The sequence below is a fragment of the Drosophila rhopaloa genome, unplaced genomic scaffold, assembly GCF_018152115.1.
Source record: "Drosophila rhopaloa isolate 14029-0021.01 unplaced genomic scaffold, ASM1815211v1 contig_3, whole genome shotgun sequence".
NCBI lineage: Eukaryota > Metazoa > Arthropoda > Insecta > Diptera > Drosophilidae > Drosophila > Drosophila rhopaloa.
The window spans coordinates 19,137,552-19,158,095 of NW_025335123.1; the positions used below are offsets into that span (position 1 = coordinate 19,137,552).

General features: G+C 42.1%; 6 protein-coding genes across 7 annotated transcripts; 4 read left to right on the plus strand and 2 right to left on the minus strand.

The window, feature by feature from the left end:
• Positions 1–45: 45 nt before the first annotated feature.
• LOC108050000 (kinesin-associated protein 3) lies at positions 46–5,788 on the minus strand. 2 transcript variants are annotated; one of them, XM_017131477.1, is made up of 9 exons: positions 5,447–5,788; positions 4,913–5,030; positions 3,694–3,859; positions 3,315–3,629; positions 3,120–3,256; positions 2,716–2,904; positions 1,180–2,655; positions 826–1,085; positions 46–757 (listed from the first exon to the last, which is right to left on the minus strand). In XM_017131477.1, the coding sequence occupies exons 1-9, from the start codon at positions 5,734–5,736 to the stop codon at positions 613–615; spliced, it is 3,096 nt and encodes a 1,031-aa protein (XP_016986966.1). In that variant the 5' UTR covers positions 5,737–5,788; the 3' UTR covers positions 46–612. The 2 variants fall into 2 exon arrangements, with proteins under 2 accessions (XP_016986966.1, XP_016986967.1); XM_017131478.1 differs by lacking the exons at positions 4,913–5,030; positions 5,447–5,788 and adding an exon at positions 4,390–4,449.
• A 566-nt stretch (positions 5,789–6,354) lies between these two features.
• LOC108050031 (transmembrane protein 68) lies at positions 6,355–11,768 on the plus strand. Its single transcript, XM_017131513.2, has 4 exons — positions 6,355–6,878; positions 6,961–7,099; positions 10,078–10,744; positions 10,945–11,768. Exons 1-4 carry the CDS (start codon positions 6,833–6,835, stop codon positions 11,062–11,064), a joined length of 972 nt encoding a protein of 323 aa, XP_016987002.1. The 5' UTR covers positions 6,355–6,832; the 3' UTR covers positions 11,065–11,768.
• A 532-nt stretch (positions 11,769–12,300) lies between these two features.
• Positions 12,301–15,157, minus strand: LOC108050030 (alpha-glucosidase 2). Its single transcript, XM_017131512.2, has 2 exons — positions 13,445–15,157; positions 12,301–13,383 (listed from the first exon to the last, which is right to left on the minus strand). Exons 1-2 carry the CDS (start codon positions 15,060–15,062, stop codon positions 12,491–12,493), a joined length of 2,511 nt encoding a protein of 836 aa, XP_016987001.1. The 5' UTR covers positions 15,063–15,157; the 3' UTR covers positions 12,301–12,490.
• A 2,557-nt stretch (positions 15,158–17,714) lies between these two features.
• LOC108049975 lies at positions 17,715–18,485 on the plus strand. The gene has a single exon (XM_017131403.1). It carries the CDS (start codon positions 17,801–17,803, stop codon positions 18,461–18,463), a length of 663 nt encoding a protein of 220 aa, XP_016986892.1. The 5' UTR covers positions 17,715–17,800; the 3' UTR covers positions 18,464–18,485.
• A 409-nt stretch (positions 18,486–18,894) lies between these two features.
• Positions 18,895–19,763, plus strand: LOC108049948 (uncharacterized protein C1orf131). Its single transcript, XM_017131355.2, has one exon. It carries the CDS (start codon positions 19,014–19,016, stop codon positions 19,560–19,562), a length of 549 nt encoding a protein of 182 aa, XP_016986844.1. The 5' UTR covers positions 18,895–19,013; the 3' UTR covers positions 19,563–19,763.
• Positions 19,764–20,031: 268 nt separating this feature from the next.
• Positions 20,032–20,520, plus strand: LOC108049949. The gene has a single exon (XM_017131356.1). It carries the CDS (start codon positions 20,137–20,139, stop codon positions 20,458–20,460), a length of 324 nt encoding a protein of 107 aa, XP_016986845.1. The 5' UTR covers positions 20,032–20,136; the 3' UTR covers positions 20,461–20,520.
• Positions 20,521–20,544: the final 24 nt, after the last annotated feature.

The window sequence follows — 20,544 nt, forward strand, 5'->3', positions numbered from 1 at the left end:
AAACTCACCTTTTTGAAATGCCAGACAAAAAACCAAACAAACTTGTTGAACATTTACATTAGCTTTGTATATATTCTTCGGGGTTTCTTTCTGTTCATTTTTCGCCCGTCGTTTAATATTACAATTTGACTTTCGTTCGTAAGGTATGCTATAAACAACCAAAAATTAAGGATCGGTAAACTAAACAAGTATAACTAAAACCGTTTGACGTAATACTTTGAGTGAGAGATTATTGCACAGTAATTGCATTGCGAGCAACCAAAAAGAAGCTAAGCGGTAAATCGTACTTATACAAGGCCTCAATAAATTAAATATTAATAAATAACAAAAAAAAATCAGTAAACACGTAATGAGTAATAAGTAACCAAACTAAAATTAGACTTGTAACTGTGCGCCGTTGCTCGAATTGAATGTCTTGAGTACAAAGTTGCCGCGTCGCTAAAATCATTTAACGTCTTTGACTAACAAGCGTGAAAGTATTGTATATATATCCTATAAATCGTAGCAGAAGGTCATTAATAGGTAGTGACTAAACATGTACACGGGGGGCACCAGCAGAAGCTTCTTAATTAAAATTTGATCGGTTTGTGGGTCACCGCCCTCTGTCCAGTTTTAAGCCATCAGCAGCTCTTCGTGCAGGCCGTCGGCATCCAGGGATTTGTTGGACTTGAACATGAAGTTATTGTCGCTGGAGCCCTGCGACTTCGAACTGGAGGTCATGTTGTACAGATCATCGAGATCCTGACTGCGCCGGTAGCTGTACGAAGGAAACGATCACGCATAGGTTCAATTCGAACTGCGATTCTATTTGGATCTGGAACTTACGTGCTAAGAGGCCTGCTGTAGGTGGACATGGCCGGGCTGGCCGGATTGTTGTTACTATGGTTGCTGTTGCTGTTACTGTCATTGTCGGCGTTGTCGTGGTTGTAGAGATCAGAGTTGTCCAAGTACTCGGAGCGCAGGTACGTGTCCAGATCGTTGTCGCACTCGTCCTCCTGGTCGGCGTAGTCCTGCTCATTGTCCTGATCCTGCTGCGATTCCACCATGCACAGCCACTGCGAGTTGTGGTTGCGGAACTTCTCCAGCTGCCAAAGGAATGATGCCAATTGTAATTCAGTGCAAAAAAACGGGTTTACCCAGCGATTCCATATTGAACCTGGCCGTCAACAACCAACTCACCTTGATGCGCTTGGCCCACTCGCTGTCGCTGATGGCAATTATGTCCAAGCAATAGTCGCACACCTTGCGGATCTCCTCGTTTTTGTCGTGCATGAGATCGATCAGATAGGCTGGCGATTCCGTCTCCTTGATCATGTACTCCCTGGTGCTCTCGTGCCGCAAGATCTGCTGAAACACAAATATGATCTGCAGCACAATCTCGTCATCCTCCTGCTTGGCCTTCAGCAATTCAATTAGCGATATAACCACTTTGGCGCGACAGAACAGCAGGGCACACAACTCGTCGCAGGCACAGGTGCCCAAGTAAACGATGGTGTCCAGCACAAGATCATCCATTCGGGAGCAGGGCACCAGGAGCTGCCTAATCCAGGGAATCAGCTGGAAGTTCTGCAGGATCTGCGAGTAGTCCAAGTCGGTGAGGGCCAGGTTACCCAAAATACCCAGGCACTCCACTATAAAAGCCTCGTCATCGCAGATGGTCAAAATGCGCGCTAGATCCCCAACATAGTCGATGAATTGCAGCTGCAGGGATTCGTGCTGCGAGAGATTCCTCAGCAGCTTCATCAGCAAGGCATCCTGGTACTTGAAAGCGCGATCCATCAGGCTATGCAACCTTTGGCCCTCCACCATGATCTGGGCATTCCGGCGATTCAGAGAGAGATTTATGCACAAGGCAATGAGATCCAGATCGACTTTAACATTAAGGTTGAGGATTATGGCATCCGTGGCCATTTGCACGCACTCTGTTTGCGTGAACATCCCCTTCACTTTGTCATCCAAGCTCATATGGTAGAGGATTTTCACGGCAATGCCGTGATGCTTCTCATCGTTGATGAACATCACCAGCATGGGCAGATAGCCGGCGGAAATCATCTTGCGACGCAGTCCGCCGTCGAAGGAGAGATTGAAGACCAGCTTCAAGGTGACCTGAACCAGATCTGTGTGCGTGCTCTGGAACAATCGTGGCAGCTTGGCAACGATGTTTAGCGCGCCCATCTCGTCCTTGTTGTCGCCCACAATCGATAGCTTCTTGAGGAACGTGCTCACGAGCATCAGGAGATCAATATTCTGGCGATCCAGCGCCTTGACCAGCATCTTGACAACATGCTTGCGGCGCATCTTCTCCTCCAGCTTTACATTCTCGGCCATGTTCAGCAGCAGATAAAAGGCCACACGCAGCAGCTGTTCCTGCTTCTTGGCGAAGATCTTTAGCTGCTTGTTCAGCCGATCGATCTCCTCCTTCTTAACCTTGGGATCGTTCCTGTCCAGCGACTCGTTGCTTTGGGCCTTAAGTTCAGCGGGCACAGCTGGGGGATCGCCGGCAGGTGAACCGCCGGCGCAAAGTGCTTCGTGGTAGCTACTGTTCAAGATTTGGCTCTTGATCAGCGACGACGACATGGAGCCATGGAAGCTGCTCCAGTTTCCCGATTTGGGCCGCTGCTTAAGCTCCGGAATGCGTCGGCGCGGTGGCTCCATCTGCAAGTGAATGATGGATTATTTCTTATTGGATAAATATTTATTAAATAGATAATCTACCTCTTTGGGCTTCTCCTCGTTCATGATGTCCAGGAAGTCGTCGGTGCTGCGGTTCAGCTTCTCCTTGCTGGCCTTCGCCGAGTGCGGAGTGGAGGATCCATTGGGCTGCTTGCGAACGTCCAGTTCATTCCGCATCGTCTCGTAGCGTCGAAGTTCGTAGTCGATCACATCCATGCACAGCGATCCAATCTAAAAATAAAAGAAACACAGATTAGCTGGTTTAAATATTCTTGTTTTAAGAGCTCTTAAGCATAACTCTTTCTTATACACAAAAACAAAAAAGTTTATGGCATCTGGTTTTGATAATCATTAAATTAATCACGTTTAAAAGCTTTTTCTTTCTTCCTTTTTTTCAATTAGAAAATGCCTTAGCAATTTATCATAAGAATAAGAACTATCCCCACCTTGTATTGCACGATAAGTGGATGGAACTTGGTGTAGGTGGAGAAGCAGAAGAAGATGTATATTATGTTAGTGGAGAGATCCAGGGATTTGCGCCAATCCTCGCGGAGAACACGTGACAAGGCGCTGAGGCAGGCTTCTAAAATGATCAAATAAAGCAATAAAAATGTTTTATACCAGTCTTAGCTGTTCCTTACCGTTCTTTTCTAGCTCTTCGAGATTATCTGGATTGCGTGCCATTTGTAGGATCATGGCCGAGCCCCGGATGCGTTCACACAGCTCCTCGTACAGCAGCTCCACATACTCATCGATATTGTTGATGGACACATCCGCCGTGGGCGTGGCAGCACTCAGGGCATTGGACACACCATTGGTAGTTCCTGTGGACCCTCCTCCGCTCCCGGTGCTGCTGGTCATGGCCGCCACACTGCTGTGCGATCGAGCGGAGGAGCGGGTGTGCGAGGTGTGCAGCGCCGCCGACCGCCGGCTGTGAGTGTTGTTGTCCGGAATATCTGATGAGTATTTAATTAATCAGTGAATTAAAAAGTAAAGTTCCGTTTTTAACTGATTTCTCACCATTGCTGGCATTATCCTTGCGATTCTTCAAGTAGAAGATAATCTGCTCGACGTCATTCAGCTGGGACTTGTGAATAAGGTCGCATTTTTCCACTACCTCGCGGGCCAGAGCAGCCGGATCCGTTTTGGCGTTTAGCGAGCGGAGTCGAATGATTTTTTGACAGTGCTGGGGGATTTAATATAATTAAATACATTTATATTGCGTAAATTATTAAGCAGACCTTAAGAACCTCCTGAGAACCTAGCTTAACAACTAAATATGTTATATTTCATATATTTCTGTTTTTGTGGGTATTATAAAGGTCATAATTCACTTAATTCATAAGAAACCAACCATGTATAAATAGGGGAAGAAATAGATATTATTAAATTTAAAAAAATAGATTGATGATATAATCAATACTAAATGCATCTGAAAGTAAGCTAAACCACACTCATCATTCATGGTTTTAAGTACTATTGTAACTATTTTTAAACAAAATTAATTCAAATCATATTATGGTTGATTATTTATTTATTTAACGATACTCAAAACCACAAGAATTGTTCAACAAGATGGCTTAAAAATTGAGGAAATAGTTTGAACACATTTCAGAGGGCATTTATACACACATATACATAACCGAATCTGATCTAAAGTAAAAACTTTTTGCGGTTGCCAAGATTTTTGGCAAACAAACGTCAAAAAAGGCTTACTATTTATTTATGGTCGTGAACAATCCACGAAAACGAGCGACAAAAAGGCCAGAAAACGTGAATTGAGGTTAAAGACCCGCCAACCGCTTTTGGTATCGTTACTCACTACTCGATACTTGAGCGCGACCCGTCATCGACCCCGTTGTTACGTTATCGATTGGCCCGCTCAATGTCAGCTACTGCCCCCAGCCCGCCCCCTTAACCCTTTTAGTGGTATACTGTTAAAAAAAAGTAATAACCTTTATAATTCTTGTTTTTTTTATATTTTGTAGTAATTTCCATCTCTTTAATTCTTTCAAACATGTGGTCATCTATAACATTCACTATTTCTACTTAAAGATAAAATAGGTGTATTCTTATCATTCTTTTTAATAAACAAAGACTTTTATGGAAAATGTTTTCTATTGAAATTCTCTTACTTCTCTTCAACCCTCATTTAATAATAGTATTCGTTTTAATTGTAATTGTTTGACACTTCTGAACTTTTCTCCCAATGCAACGTTAAAATCGTCTAGATTCTTACCTTCTTTTCCTCGATCATCGGATTGTTGGGCTCGCCGAAGACGGTGGCCTCCAGTTGGTAGTTGACAATAAGCGCCTTATCCGTGGGATGCGGTTCGATGGATCCGCCTTTCCACCTCCTGTTTGTTTGTTTGTTGTTTTCGGTTGTTTGGATTAAGAGCGAACAATTTGTTGGATCAATCATAAATTATGCGGTTCAATGCGTAATGAGGTAATACATATGCACAAGCATACATCAGTGCTGAAGCCGAAATTCTACATTCGATGTCTTTTAACTTATGCTTTAATGAATGAAATGTCAACAAATCATGTAAACTTAATAAAAACAGTTAAATTTGTCTATCAACAGAAAAAGGAAGGAATGTAAACGCAAAATGGAAAATCAATAAAGAGCAGCAGCAAGGTGATTTTGGCTCTCTTTCTGACGTACATATGATGAGTGTTTTTGCTATTTCTTTTGTTCTGCCACTTGTACACCCACACTTAAAAACAAACAAACACCACGCACACAATCGCTAATTCTATACATACGCACTTTTTAATAAACTTGGCGTCATCATTTGTTTGCATTGTTGTTGGCGAACGGTAAGAATTTGTCAAATTGTTTATGGAAAACCCAATCGGTTCGGTGGTCGACGGCGGGGGGTGTCGCGGGGGCGAAGGCGGAGTGGTGCCCTTTTGCAGCTGCTGCTCTCTTTGCGCTCTCTTTTGCTCGCACAAATCGCCGGCAATCGCATTTATTATATAATAGATGTAGTGGATCACAATTGGCAGCAGCACCAAGCCCGAGATTATTTGGAAAATTAATAACAAAACAAATTGCATGCGATTGCGATCCGACTCCCGATTTCTGGTCGAATTTTAGTATGACCGTTGAAGCTAGGGCTGGAAGAAAAGACTACGTTTGTTCGATAGTTACAGTGCTGCCAGATTTTCGAAAGCCATCTGGCATCACTTTTCTAATTGGGGGATTACCCAAACGATTGGATATTTGAATTGCTGAGGGAGCAACCCTAAATTGTCCCTATTGAATTTTTAAGCAGCTGACCAGCAAATCAGTGGTTACTCAAAATATTAAATTTATCTTGCTCCTGAATACCGAGTTGGATAAAATAATGATATTAACAAGTGTGTTCTCGATTCCAACTTTTATTATTATTACCTAAACTTAAAGATATGTAAAAAGTAGTGAAAGGCATACTTCAATAATTTGAAAATATATTAAAGGCATTCATTTAGGAACACGATTTTAATCTCAGAGTTAGTGAGAACATATATACGTATATTGCATGACTATATCTTTAAAATCGTATTGTATTCTTTGACATAACCTGTGGCGTTGGCTAGAAAAAGCTATAAAATAGCCAAGACATCGGCACTGGCATGTTCTCCCGTGCTAAGAACCGAGATCCGGCAGCACTCACGGCTCGAACAGCTGGGCCGGCGTTGCCAGGTGCCACGAAAGTGGGGCCGACGAAAAAAAGCAACAGAAAAGCGAAATGAAATGAAGGAACAACAATAAAAGAAACTCTACTTTGTAGTATTATTAACCAAAAAGCGCGGCGCGCTCACAATGTTGGTGACTGCGAACGGCGGCGGTTGTCTTTTTAGCGAGTGAGCGGAGCGGTTGTTTACATTCTGACAGAAAGACCACAACAAATAGTCTTGAATAACAACAACAATGGAACATGCAAATAAAATGCACGTAAAGCGGCACAAATAAATGATTTAAAATTAACATCCGATACGATGACCATTTAAAAAGGAGAAAGAACGAAAGAATTCAAAAAGCGCAAAAGAGAGGCAAAGAAAGTAAAAAAATCAGGCCAAACCGATTTGTTTTGTTTTTTTTTTGTTGTGTGCCTTGAGTGGGTTTTCTTTTTTTGTGCACAAGAATAACAAATGAAACACATCACTTAAAATGGAATTTCTGGAGAACCTGTACAAAACGCTGCAGAGCCTACTGTGTGAGTAGTACAAATTAGGGCTTGATAATTGGTCAAATATTGAGATTAATCATGGGGTTTCTTATTATTCTTGGTCTTTTAGCCTCCTACATCGATCTGGATTATTCGCTATGGCTATACCGTTTCTTGACCCCGCTAATTGTCACCTTTCTGCTGCCTTTGGTCTTCGTGGCCCTCATCTACATTTCATTTCTGGTGCTTTTTATCTACAAGTTGCACAGGTAAGCGAAAAAACGCGAGAAAATGGAAAATTGTCGATTGTCCAAAAAGCAAAGGAGGTAATTACAATTACAGTGTAATTCTTTCCTGTTAATGAACTCTCTCACGCTGATCGTGCATTTTTGGGGCCGCTCTCCCACCCACCCCAACAACTGTCCCGCTCGCGCCCTCCCAACCGGCATCTTCTGTCCCGCTCTCCATTTGTAATTAAAAGGGCACAAAAGAAAGGCAAGACAAAGAGAGGAAATGGGAGAGAGAGAGCCCGCCGGTGTTGCCAATAAAAAAGCTAGATAAAAACTAAGCCAAAGAATACAGTGCCCACTCGATACAAAAATCTAATACAAAGCTGGGGTGTGCACTGTAAAAATACATACGCAGCACAAGTCAGGGCAGTGCTAAATTCTCTTTAAAAAAATGGGCTATTCACTGTAATGATTGGAGCTATTTATATTTATACAAGTGTTTATTAAAATGTTTAAAATACCGATTTGACATCAAAACAAAATTGTGAAAAGTCATCAACATTTATCATATCATATCAGTATTCATTTTTATATAGGAATAAAACGCAGTGGTCAGCTTTATTTATTTTGATTTTTTTTTTTAATTAATTCAACACATAGAATGCTCGATTTTATGAACAACGTTAATTCAGGAAATTTATGATCAAAATTATAAATTAGCTTTTTGTGTCTGATTGATAAAATGATATTCAAGTAGCAAACTGACAGAAAACAGGCTTGTTGGCCGACACTGAAAAAACTGACCCTTGAAGAACATTACGCTCTTGACCATTGCACCAATACCAAAAGCTGGTCAGCAGGTGATCGGCACAACCGACTTTTACCTTATATGTGTACATATACCGGCGCTCCTGCGCTAGTGTGCTTTTATTTATTTTCTATTCCTAACTCTCTAATGCTCAACCGGTTGGCCATGCTAATTAACTGAAAAGCTTTTAGCTACAACCACCACTAGCCCTAATGGCTTTAACTATAATGGCTAACGATGTCTGCAGTTCACAGGTTGCAAACAAAAAAAGTTTTATCAATCACAATGTTACAGAATTTATTTTAAGTTTTGATAACGAGTGCAATCTTGTATTCAATCGCACCCCTGGATTAGACTTCTGTTTAGTTACCAATTTTACGACTGCTTAGACAATTTTATTGTTGAACGTTAATTCATGGCTTAGACAAGATTTCATTTTATTATACTTTTTTAAGGAACAAAGAACCTAAACATTGAATGTTCATATAAAAAAGATTAGATTCTGCAACGTAAACGGTCACGATTAATAAATTAAATATCTATTATAAGCATATGTATATTCTTCTGTGGTTAGAGAAAAGTCAATAAAAAGCCTAAATTTAGTACAAAGGCATATGCACGAACAACAATGTCACAAAGTATTGCATGTATTTGAGATGATATTTGTAAAGAACAAAGTAAAACTAAAATAAAATATATTTAGTTCATATATGCGATAACTACTGTAGTTACGTTTTTCTCAGCACACACATGGCCTTTTTTAAGTACGACACACAATTGAATCAGTTCGATAAGCAGTGGAAATGAACTGAAAAAATCACAAACCAAAACACGCCATGAGACATTCCTTCTGCCCGATATTGTGCCTGCCATTATATTGTTGTTCCTATAGCGTCATTTGCCATACTTCACTAATGCCTATCAGTTCATGGTCATTGAAGACCCCGCCCCCAAAGTCCCCCGCCCGAACCGCTATCGCGCGTAATCACTGGAATTATAAGTCCATAAAAGAACCGTGAGGAGGAGGAGGGGGGCATTGAATGCAATTAACTGTACTACCGCAACCTGATCCCCCACATTCCCCATTCCCCATTTATATTTTTACATCTTTTTTTTATCGGCAAACGAACGACGCCGCTGCAGTGAAACAACTATAAATATAAAAGCTTGACAATGCATAAACGATGTTCTTTTTATGAATTTAAAATGTATCACTGTAGTGTTAATCGACTGATAATTATCTTATAATTTTTAGAGTAACAAAATTGCATAGCGACCTTGGGAGATAGAGAATCTCAGTGGAAAGTAGATAAACCAGACCTATTGGTTTAAGTACCTAGACAATTTATATTCTTTTTGTTACAAAAGCGGAATAACAGGATTTTTATCCAAACAATTATTCAAAATAGTGATTATCAGGCTTAGACAAATAGCAACTATACAACATTTAAACGACTTTTTTTGATTGCGTTAACTTAAATTTTTAAATACATTTTTTTGATGATCCAAATTTAGAATGCAATTTTTTCCGTACACATTTGAAAATTTTATACTTTAAAATTCTCCTCTTCTTGAATTGTCTTAAGAAGATTTTAATGACAAAAATAAATGAGGAAGGTATTCTTTAGATCTGGGCATTAAACAATTTTTTAAAATAAATATTACTCAAAGCACCTTTTTCCGGAGTATATTAAATTAAAAAAAAAACTAGGGGATGGAATGGATTCTTTTTCATCCCTGTCCGACTTTGTTTTGGTCGCCAAGGGGCCAAAAGATTTGTGAATGAACCCTGTTATCAGTTCCCCACTAAACGCAGTTTTGCCAAGGCGAACTTTGTTTGTGTGTATATTGATTTATAAGTTGTTTGATATGCATGAGGAGACACGACCATTTTAAGCTGATAACACCTGCGGACAGCCAACTAAATTTAAACATAATTATCAGTGGGCGCCTGCCAGTTTTGCATTGTTGTTGCCCATTAATTAGGGAGCAAAGCCAACCTGGGTGAACTTTTTAAACTTAAATTTTAGCTTTTGATCAGGTCCGAAATTGAAAAAAAAATATTTGTATAGACCCCACCAATATCTATTTTAAAAGATGGTAAATAAGAAAATACAGTATACAGGTACATTTAACCACTTGAATACAAGTGTGACTCTGATTCTGCAAATTTCAATATCAATATTTTTATTTTAATTATCATTTTCAGGCAGGTGATAATGCGAGCAGTGCAAGGGGATCGCAACTTCTGGCGGGTTGGCCGGAAGATTGTGGCGGCCATTTGGGATGCCCACGCCCGGATTTACCATGGCTACGAGGTGATCGGGCTGGAGAATGTGCCGCAGGAGGGTCCAGCGCTGATTGTCTACTACCACGGAGCAATACCCATCGACATGTACTATCTGAACTCGAGAATGTTGTTGCAGCGCGAGCGTTTGATATACACGATCGGGGATCGCTTCCTTTTCAAGTTGCCCGGCTGGGGCACAATTTCGGAGGCATTCCACGTCAGTCCCGGCACCGTGCAATCGTGCGTGAGCATCCTGCGGGATGGGAATCTACTGGCCATTTCCCCAGGCGGCGTCTACGAGGCGCAGTTCGGGGACCACTACTATGAGCTGCTGTGGCGGAATCGGGTCGGATTCGCCAAGGTGGCCATCGAGGCGAAGGCCCCGATCATTCCGTGCTTCACGCAGAATCTGCGGGAGGGCTTCCGCCAGGTGGGCATCTTCCGCACCTTCTTCATGCGGCTGTACAACAAGGTGCGCATTCCAGTGTACCCCATCTATGGCGGATTCCCCGTCAAGTTCCGCACGTACCTGGGCAAGCCCATTCCGTATGACGAGAACCTAACGCCGCAGGATTTGCAGATCAAGGTGAGATAGTGGTTAATGTATATTTTAATGTTCAATTTATGCATTGGAACAACTTAAAAGTCAATTGAAAACACATTTTAATACGATTTTACATCGGTTTAATAATCTCCAATCTTTTTAAACGATTTGACTTAACTTTTGTTTTCATAAGAAATATTATATGTCTCAAACTAATTGATTTCCTTTTTTTCTGATTTTAGGTAGCCACAGCTATAGAGGATCTGATCAACCAGCACCAGCGTTTGCCTGGGAGCATTTTGCTAGCCCTGCTGGATCGCCTTCCGTCCTTCAGGAGACGCATCAAGAAGAAGGATGAGTGATCCGGATCGAGAGCCTCACGAGTTAATCCCATTTCCGTATAGAGTATAGAGAGATTAACAGATTGACTTTGGTTCTGGCCATATAAAGACTTTGTTCCATGTACTTCATGATGTATAGGCAGCGCCATATATATCTCAGTAGATCATACTTACATATATCTTAAATAATCTTTGTAAATGTCGCCCAGCCCCAATGGCTTCCCTTTTTTTTTGTTTTGTTTGTTAGTCACTTCTCCAGTTCATTGAAATCCGGACGCGTACTTGCTTAAGTAATACACACGTAGATCGTATAAACGTTTTAATTAGCCCTAAAGTAAGACTAACCAGCCCCCCCTTGAGTCAAACACCGAACAAAGAAAACCTCTACCTTAATTTTGTATATCGGTTTTCAACAAAGAGAAATACCTTAACCATTTTTGATTTCGTTTTCTTTCTTTTTAGTGTAATTTTAGACACATTAAACAATTATCTAATTAGTTTTGCATTAAGTATATCATGCATATATCATTTTTGTACCTTTTTTATGCAAAAAAAAAACAAAAAGCTAACAAAGAAAAGACGAAAGAGTGAGTGTATGCAGGTCTGTAAGTGAGTGCGATTGTGTGTACTATATAGTTAAGGAAATCGTGTATAATATAGCTGTAATATCGGAGTATTCCAAGTGACAGGAATTTCCAAAAGGAAGATGAAATAAAACTAAAAAAAAAACTAAAAGTCTATTTAGTATTTATTAAAATAATCTTTAAATATCTTAAAAATGCAACAAAAATTAAGCTTTTCATAAAAGATTAAGTACCTTTAAACTACGAAAAAGGTTTGTTTTTTATGAAATTCATATTTTCAATGAATAGAACTACACATTTTGGTTTTTCATATATTTGTTATAATTTTAAAATTCGTCTATTTAACGCTAAAACGACTTGCCACTTTCTTAACTTTTTTCACTCGGTTTGTTTGTCAAAGTTTCTTAAGTATTTTACAGCAACTAGAGAGTGAAATTTCTAAGGAGTTCAAGCAATTACAGTAGTCTACATAAGAATAGCTGGATTTTCTTTGACGAAGAATCGCAGATACATTATTTTGAAAGCATAAAGTAACTAATTTAAAGAACAGAGAGCTAAGGCTCACACTGGGCCTAAGGAATTTAGATCCATATAGCTCAGGGTGAGGATGCGTTGTACAAATTTAATTGTCTAAACTAGAAAAAGTATTTCTTTGAATGCCAAAGACGGTATATTTGGTTCAACTGATTTATTCTAAATCTAATTGGAAACGTAGCTTGCTTAGAAAGCCTCTTGCGATTCTCGGGTCGAAGAAAACCCACCTATCCTAAACACAAACATATAGATCATTTCAGGAATCCGGGCAGGGATGTTCATTGAGGAACTCACAGCAGATTTTAACTCCAGCGGCAGGCAGATCATATCTAGTACTGCTCGGCCATCAGGAGGACAACAGTGGCCGTCCAGCCGGTGAAGGGATTGCAGCCCTTGCCCTCGCCGGTGGTGTCGTCGTACTGCTCCCACAAATAGCCACTGCGCTGGTACTGCTTAAAGATGTTGCCCACCAGATTGTCGCGCAGCTCGGCGTAAATCTGCCGCGCCAATGCCGCATTCGGCCCATCGATCTTGCCATAGTGATGCAGCGCCTTGGCGGCCAAGTAGTTGATATTTATCCAGATGGGTCCACGCCAATACGGTGGATCGTGCTCCGTGTTTCGCTTCATGTACAGAGGCGACCGCTTGGAGAGCGAACGCAGGCCGTAGTTGGTCCACAGCTGCTCGGGATCACGGAGATCGTGAAGCAGCTTGGTCAGATATGGCGAATCATGATCCAGTTGCTCCAGCAGCAGCGGAAACAGACTGACATAGCCAAAGGTGCTGTCCACGAACTGGTAGGTAGGCTCCTCGCCGGTCACCCGCCGCATTTCGGGTTGCTGGTGCTGCTGGTATTGATGCCGCTGCTGCTGCGGCGCCAAAGCCGGCGGACGCTTCAGCTTCACCTGGTCCGTGTGCAGACCCCAGTCCGAGTACTGCTCGCTGTACGGCGCCAAATGCATACGGTTCATCTGCTCGTTGTCCGTTAAAAAGGAGGCCGTCTCATAGTATTTGACATCGTCTTTTCCCAACAGAGTGGACAACTCGGCCATCACACTGGCCGCCAGGGCAATCCAGCATCGCAGGTCCAGGTGGCGCTCCTTGTCCGTGGGATGCGAGGCACGCGGATAGTCGTCGAGCCCAGAGGATAAGCTCTTCGGGTTCAGCTCGCGCGCGGTTGTGGCATTCCGTCCGCGCCACAAGTAAGTGCCCAGCAGCTCACCTGGAAAAGGCAGTATTAAACACCATATAGACAAGGATAGCAGAATAGTCTAGTAACTCACCCCTCTGCGTGGTGTTGTACCAGTTGAACCAGGCCTGAACCCGCGGATACAGACGCTCCAACGTGGCCAGTCGTCCGTTTTGGGACAACTCCGCCCGGTGGCTGGTCAGCAGTTTCCTCAGCGTCAGGAAGAACGTCGGCGGATTGGCGTTGCTGTTGCGCTGCGTGACGAACTCCTCGGGCACCTTGGCCAGTGCCTCCACGCCCAGGATCTGCTCTCTGGGTATCCAGCCCTCCACGTTGAGAAGATCGAACCAATGGCATATGATGTCCAGTTCGATGTCCACATCCCAGGCGCTGATCAACAGGCCGTGGAAGCCCTCGTCCCAGAGGAAGCCCCTGGGAAAGAAGCTTCGCGACGGCACGGCCGTGTAGAGAGGAGCCTTCCAGTAGGGCACTGGGTTCTTGGTATGCACCGATTGCACTCGACTGGAGCCGTAGAAGTAGCCGATTCCGCCAAGTGTGTTGCTGAATGCGTTCCGCGCGAATTTCACCTCCTCCGGGGAGTGACCGTTCTTCTTCAGCTGGAAGCGCTCCTCGAAACGCTGCTCAAACTGGGCTATCTTGGCCTGCAACGAATCCTGATAGGCTCTGCCAGTGGGCGGCTTGGGTATGGATTCGCCCAGAGAAAATCCAGACGTAGACTGGTAGGTTATGTCCAGTGTGAAGTCCACCTCCGCCGTGATCTGTATGGCTATGAAATTCGGCTCTGGATTCGAGGATGGCAGACCATTCTGGGAGACTATCTCACCGGGTAGGCCTATGAAGCGGTTGCCTCGCTTGTCGGCAAAGGCGCGAAAGTGCGAGAAGAGTGTATCCTTGAGCTTGCCCAGCGAGGGAGCCACCGTGCTGAGGTAGGATTTGTGCAGGATCTTGCCCTTGACGGCATGGAAACGCACCTGGAACTCGCCAAGACCCTGGGTTTCCCCGTAGACGCCCGGCTCCGGGCTCTTGTCATCCGAAACGTACTTAATGTGGCCATTGGTGCGCTCGTCCAGGGCCACGTACCAGATCAGGGAGATGCTCTTGTCCCAGGCGCGCGTGGTGTTCCTCACCGAGATCCTGGCCGTCCAGTCGCCGCCGTACTGCTTCCCCTCCGGGTACTTCACAAACGAGGTCTTCAGCTCGAAGGGCAGGTCCTGGATCTCCTGCACGCCAAAGCTCTTGCCATCATGATGTGTCCAGCCATAGGAGTCCAGCTTGTCGCCCTGATCGCACCAATGCCGGATGCCTTGGCCACCCGGGCCCAGGTTACTCGGGGTGTACCACATTAGGCCCATGACTAGGGAGTGGGGATCCCGCGTCTTCATGCCAAAGTAGTTCAGTGGCCTGTAGGAGCCCCAATACCTATCCGGTTGCTCCAGCCCGGCGTGGACCACCATCTTCTGGTTGTCGAAGGGCGTGTTCACCCGCGTCTCCAGATACCCCAGGTAGCCGAAATACGAGGCTATCGCCAGGCACACGCATCCAATCATCGTTTTCCACTTGTCCAGGATCAGATTGGAGGACAAACTGAATCCGGGACTGCGTTTCTGTTTGGCATTGGATGCCGCTGCGGCCGCTGCTGCCGCTGCCGACGCCGGCGTGGAGCCCGAGGAGCTGCCCGTGTTCCTGGCCATTTTCCGCTTTTCCTTTAGTCTACTTTATCGGTTTTTTGTTGAGTTTTCCGCTGCTTCTACTTTCCTGGCAGCGCATTGTTTTTTTTCAATTCCGCGCAGCGTTGCCAGAATGTTAGATTCGAGCACTGTTAACATAACATTGCTTACGGCCACGTAAATTAAACCCTGCACAGTGGGCCCGAAAGTTCTTTGTTCTCAAAATTGCAGCACTGTACAAAATATATTACTTTTTAATTCATTTAAATTATAAAAACTGACAAAAAATCGACAAAAAATTAAAAAACTAGTTTTGAATGCAGATTTTAAGGGAATTAAACCACAATACTTTAAAAATATGCCACGGTAAAAGAGGACTTAAATTAGAAAAGTTATGGGCTTAGATGAGCAGGTTTTAGGTCACTTTTCTGCAAAGCCGTTTTTCATCATTAAAAATGACAAAACACCGAAAACAAAATACAAACCCAGATTTTTTTTAGGGAATTAAATTACAAGACTTTAAAGGTATGCCACTTCCAAATCGGACTTAAATTAAAAAAGTTATGGGTTTAGATGTGCAGGTTTTAGGTCACTTTTGTGCAAAGCCAATTTTCGGAAATTTGGAAAGGGGTTTTATCATAAAAAATGACAAGAAACCGAAAAAAATTACAAACCCAGATTTGAATGCAGATTTTTAGGGAATTAAGCCACAAGACTTTAAAGGTATGCCACTTCCAAATCGGATTTAAATTAGAAAAGTTATAGACTTGGAGGTGCAGGTTTTAGGTCACTTTTCTGCAAAGCCGTTTTTCAGAAATTTGGAAAGGGGTTTTATCATAAAAAATGACAAGAAACCGAAAAAAAATTACAAACCCAGATTTGAATGCAGATTTTTAGGGAATTAAATTAAAAGACTTTAAAGGTATGCCACTTCCAAATCGGACTTAAATTAAAAAAGTTATGGACTTAGATGTGCAGGATTTAGGTCACTTTTGTGCAAAGCCAATTTTCGGAAATTTGGAAAGGGGTTTTATCATAAAAAATGACAAGAAACCGAAAAAAATTACAAACCCAGATTTAAATGCAGATTTTTAAGGAATTAAATTACAAGACTTTAAAGGTATGCCACTTCCAAATCGGACTTAAATTAAAAAAGTTATGGACTTGGAAGTGCAAGTTTTAGGTCACTTTTGTGCAAAGCCAATTTTCGGAAATTTGGAAAGGGGTTTTATCATAAAAAATGACAAGAAACCGAAAAAAAATTACAAACCCAGATTTGAATGCAGATTTTTAGGGAATTAGATTATAAGACTTTAACGGTATGCCACTTCCAAATCGGACTTAAATTAAAAAAGTTATGGACTTAGATGTGCAGGTTTTAGGTCACTTTTGTGCAAAGCCAATTTTCGGAAATTTGGAAAGGGGTTTTATCATAAAAAATGACAAGAAACCGAAAAAAAATTACAAACCCAGATTTAAATGCAGATTTTTAAGGAATTAAATTACAAGACTTTAAAGGTATGCCACTTCCAAATCGGACTTAAATTAAAAAAGTTATGGACTTGGAAGTGCAAGTTTTAGGTCACTTTTGTGCAAAGCCAATTTTCGGAAATTTGGAAAGGGGTTTTATCATAAAAAATGACAAGAAACCGAAAAAAAATTACAAACCCAGATTTGAATGTAGATTTTTAGGGAATTTAATTACAAGACTTTAAAGGTATGCCTTTTCCAAATCGGACTTAAATTAGAAAAGTTATGGACTTGGAAGTGCAAGTTTTAGGTCACTTTTGTGCAAAGCCAATTTTCGGAAATTTGGAAAGGGGTTTTATCATAAAAAATGACAAGAAACCGAAAAAAAATTACAAACCCAGATTTAAATGCAGATTTTTAAGGAATTAAATTACAAGACTTTAAAGGTATGCCACTTCCAAATCGGACTTAAATTAAAAAAGTTATGGACTTGGAAGTGCAAGTTTTAGGTCACTTTTGTGCAAAGCCAATTTTCGGAAATTTGGAAAGGGGTTTTATCATAAAAAATGACAAGAAACCGAAAAAAAATTACAAACCCAGATTTGAATGCAGATTTTTAGGGAATTTAATTACAAGACTTTAAAGGTATGCCACTTCCAAATCGGACTTAAATTAGAAAAGTTATGGACTTGGAAGTGCAAGTTTTAGGTCACTTTTGTGCAAAACCAATTTTCGGAAATTTGGAAAGGGGTTTTATCATAAAAAATGACAAGAAACCGAAAAAAAATTACAAACCCAGATTTGAATGCAGATTTTTAGGGAATTTTATTGCAAGACTTTAAAGGTATGCCACTTCCAAATCGGACTTAAATTAGAAAAGTTATGGACTTGGAAGTGCAAGTTTTAGGTCACTTTTGTGCAAAGCCAATTTTCGGAAATTTGGAAAGGGGTTTTATCATAAAAAATGACAAGAAACCGAAAAAAAATTACAAACCCATATTTGAATGCAGTTTTTTAAAGAATTAAACCACAATACTTTAGAGATATACCACTTTAAAATTGGATTTCTGACAAATTATGATCTTAAAAGTGAAGGACTTATGTGCCTTTTCTGAAAAGACATATTTGGGAAAATTTGGAGAGCAACCATTGCAGTAAACCATGTTTCTTTGAATCATAAGTCACAGTAAAGACATTTTTTTTGGGAGTATTATATATCTTCATATTCACTTCTTGACTATAGCAAGTAGAACTGATTTTCTGCATCGATTCAAATTGTTAGTAACCCGAAAATGCTTAAGTATCTGGCGGGAATCTTCGTCAAGCCTCGCAATGACTACGTGGATGGTCGCCTGACCACTCCGTTGACCAAGAAAATGCGCACCAGCTGTGTTCCGCAGGCCAGGAAGTCCTCCCAGGTGAAAATATCCTTGATATCCGCAAAGAGCATTATTAAAGGGAAGGGGAAGTCGGAAAACCGGGAGCCACGGCGCCGCAGGGAGGGGAATCCCCAGGTGTCTCAACCCATCAGCCGCTCCTCCATGGAATCCCCCAAGTTCCAGTTGGAAGATCCCATCAGCTATATAGTCAATGTGGCGGCCTCTTCCTCGTCCAACGAAACCATTCCCTTATTACCGGGCGAAGTGCTCCGTAATGACCAGAAGCCACTGGAGGATCGGGATCAGAATCGGGTTTATCGGACTAATAAGAAGGAATCCAGGTGTCCTGGTGGACTTCTTGGGCAATCGTTGCCCGTTCCACCGCCTGTTACCCGCGTCCAAAGTTGGATGAGCTGCGCCACAGCCCCTTTGGATGCCAATCCCTTCAACGAACTTGATGACCTCTCCATTTCGAAGCCGATTTCCATCGGCGGAGATCAGGATCCAATTGGCTGGGAGATGGGTTTGTTGGCAGAAGACTTCTGGTCAGCAGATTCGGATCCAGAGGCCAAGTAAAATCGTGAAATAAATTAAGTGGCTATCTTCCCAATTTGGAAATGTGTTTTAATATATTGAATATTAATAGGATTACAGATAAACATAAGTGATTTGTGTTATTTGTGTCATATTGAATGATTTCCATTTTAAGTATTTTTAAAGATTCGTGTATCTTTAAATCTTTGCATACATTTAACGGTCTACTCAAAAATAGAATTTAAATGATACTAAGAAGTTCTAAAAATCCTAAAAACAAAAACTAGCTGTACCTAATTCCTCGTTGGGTCCTAGGAATATTATATATTTTATTTATTCTTAATTGAAGTAAATAAATAGCAATTGTATTAATTTATTTGTTTTATAAATAATTGTCATTTGTGACGTACTAAAGAGAATACATAACCACCTTCCAAAAATGAACGCACTGGACTTCAGCCATCGTTGCCAGATAGGCACAGGCGATATAGGAAAATTTAGTACATTGTCGCACTGTACATGTGCCCTAAATATTTTGATTTCCATTTTATTTACATTTTTCTGTTGATATTTGGCGACAACTGACTGGAAAATGAACGTCAGCGAGGATTTCAAACCGGTGCCCACGCGAGCGGCCCTGGCGCTGCAGAAGAAGCAGGAAAACAGCGGTTTTCAGGCACTCGTCTTCCACGAACCGAGGGCGCCTGTTAAAAATGCGGCCAAAAAACGGGACGAAGGATCCGAGAAGTCCCACAAAATCAAGGAAGCTGGAAACGAACTGAATCCCGAGTTCGACATCAAAAGAGCTCGCCACGAGGTCCTCAACTTTGCCATGAAAAACCAGCGGGTGATCAAAAACAAGAGCAAAATGGAAATGTTCCAGCTGGTCAAGCTGGGCGCCAAGCCTCTAAAGAAACCATCCAAAAACTACAAGGACCTGAAGGACGAGCGCCAGCGGCTGAAGAACATTCGCGAGGAGCGGAAGAAGTTCCATCAGCTGGGCAAAAATCAAGCGGGCGCAGCCAGCGTCAAGTGCCGCAGTAAATCGCAAAAGGATCGCAACGACAAGAAGCGGGCGCCCGTTTCCCACATCGATCAGCACTACGGCAAGGCGCAGCCCAAGTTCAAGACGAGAAAATAGTCGTAGAATAGTTTAGACCTAGCAATAAACTTAATTTAGTGAACTGCCACAAACCAATGTTCTAATTTTCGCCCGCGTGTTCAACACAAGTTTGCTCTATCGACAGGCGGAAAACTTGGAGTAGTTCCTAATACTCCCTTTTATTACATCCACAGTACTATTTTTATATAATAAATTTAAATATATGCTTAATTAGTATTTCCAACTTGGCTTGGCCTTGCCAGATGCCCTGATGGCTAACAGATATTTGGCTTTAACTGAGTAGGTTTTTATAATAAACAAATTTCTCAGCAAAATTAATAAATACTAATGACCTACCCCTTTGTAAAACCTCTTTGGAAAGAGGTCCCAAATCTAATACAAATTTAAATATATTTAAACTTAAAATGTGGCCTTTAAATGGAGTATTTAAGTTTCCGCCAGGCTGGCAACTTTTGTTCCCCGACAAGGCCTTGCCATATACTTCGCGGTTTAGCAGACTTTTGGCATTGCCCAACACAGGCACTTTGTTGATACGTGATTACGTGAATTATTTTTGCAAATTAAACGATTCCCGAGAAATAATCAGCCCACAATGTTCTCGCCCACGCGTGCCCTGCGCCCGGCTCTGTGCCGTTGCTACAGCCAGATCAAGGGCGGACCCGTTTCCGGTGGAGGCAAACCCAGTGCATCAGGATCGGGATCTGCAGGAGCCTCCCAGCAGGGAGCATCCTCGCCAGCTGTTACAGGACTGACCAGCAATTGCGTGAAGCCCATCACTGGACCAGTTGGACCCGGCGCATCGGCCACGGCCGAATACAAGGTGCCCGAATATTACAGCTTTAACCGCTTCAGCTACGCCGAGGCGGAGGTGGAGATGGCCAAGTACCGCTGCCCGCAGCCCTCGGCTTTAAAGTAGATCAATCAAATTGTAACCAAATTGTTAATGCTTAATAAAAACAAACAAAAGTGTTCAAAATTGTGGGTTTTCGGGGGGTTGAAG

Bases quoted from the DNA above. Each gene is read 5' to 3' on its own strand.
- LOC108049975 (XM_017131403.1), top strand. From the start codon at position 17,801: ATGCTTAAGTATCTGGCGGGAATCTTCGTCAAGCCTCGCAATGACTAC.
- LOC108049949 (XM_017131356.1), top strand. From the start codon at position 20,137: ATGTTCTCGCCCACGCGTGCCCTGCGCCCGGCTCTGTGCCGTTGCTAC.
- LOC108050031 (XM_017131513.2), top strand. From the start codon at position 6,833: ATGGAATTTCTGGAGAACCTGTACAAAACGCTGCAGAGCCTACTGT. The intron at 6,879-6,960 runs GTGAGTAGTACA...TTGGTCTTTTAG, and splicing joins AACGCTGCAGAGCCTACTGT to CCTCCTACATCGATCTGGAT. The intron at 7,100-10,077 runs GTAAGCGAAAAA...TATCATTTTCAG, and splicing joins TTTATCTACAAGTTGCACAG to GCAGGTGATAATGCGAGCAG.
- LOC108049948 (XM_017131355.2), top strand. From the start codon at position 19,014: ATGAACGTCAGCGAGGATTTCAAACCGGTGCCCACGCGAGCGGCCCTG.
- LOC108050000 (XM_017131477.1), bottom strand. From the start codon at position 5,736: ATGCAATTTGTTTTGTTATTAATTTTCCAAATAATCTCGGGCTTGGTG. The intron at 2,905-3,119 runs GTGGGGATAGTT...TTTTATTTTTAG, and splicing joins CACTTATCGTGCAATACAAG to ATTGGATCGCTGTGCATGGA. The intron at 1,086-1,179 runs GTGAGTTGGTTG...TTCCTTTGGCAG, and splicing joins AGTGGGCCAAGCGCATCAAG to CTGGAGAAGTTCCGCAACCA.
- LOC108050030 (XM_017131512.2), bottom strand. From the start codon at position 15,062: ATGGCCAGGAACACGGGCAGCTCCTCGGGCTCCACGCCGGCGTCGGCA. The intron at 13,384-13,444 runs GTGAGTTACTAG...TGCCTTTTCCAG, and splicing joins GTACAACACCACGCAGAGGG to GTGAGCTGCTGGGCACTTAC.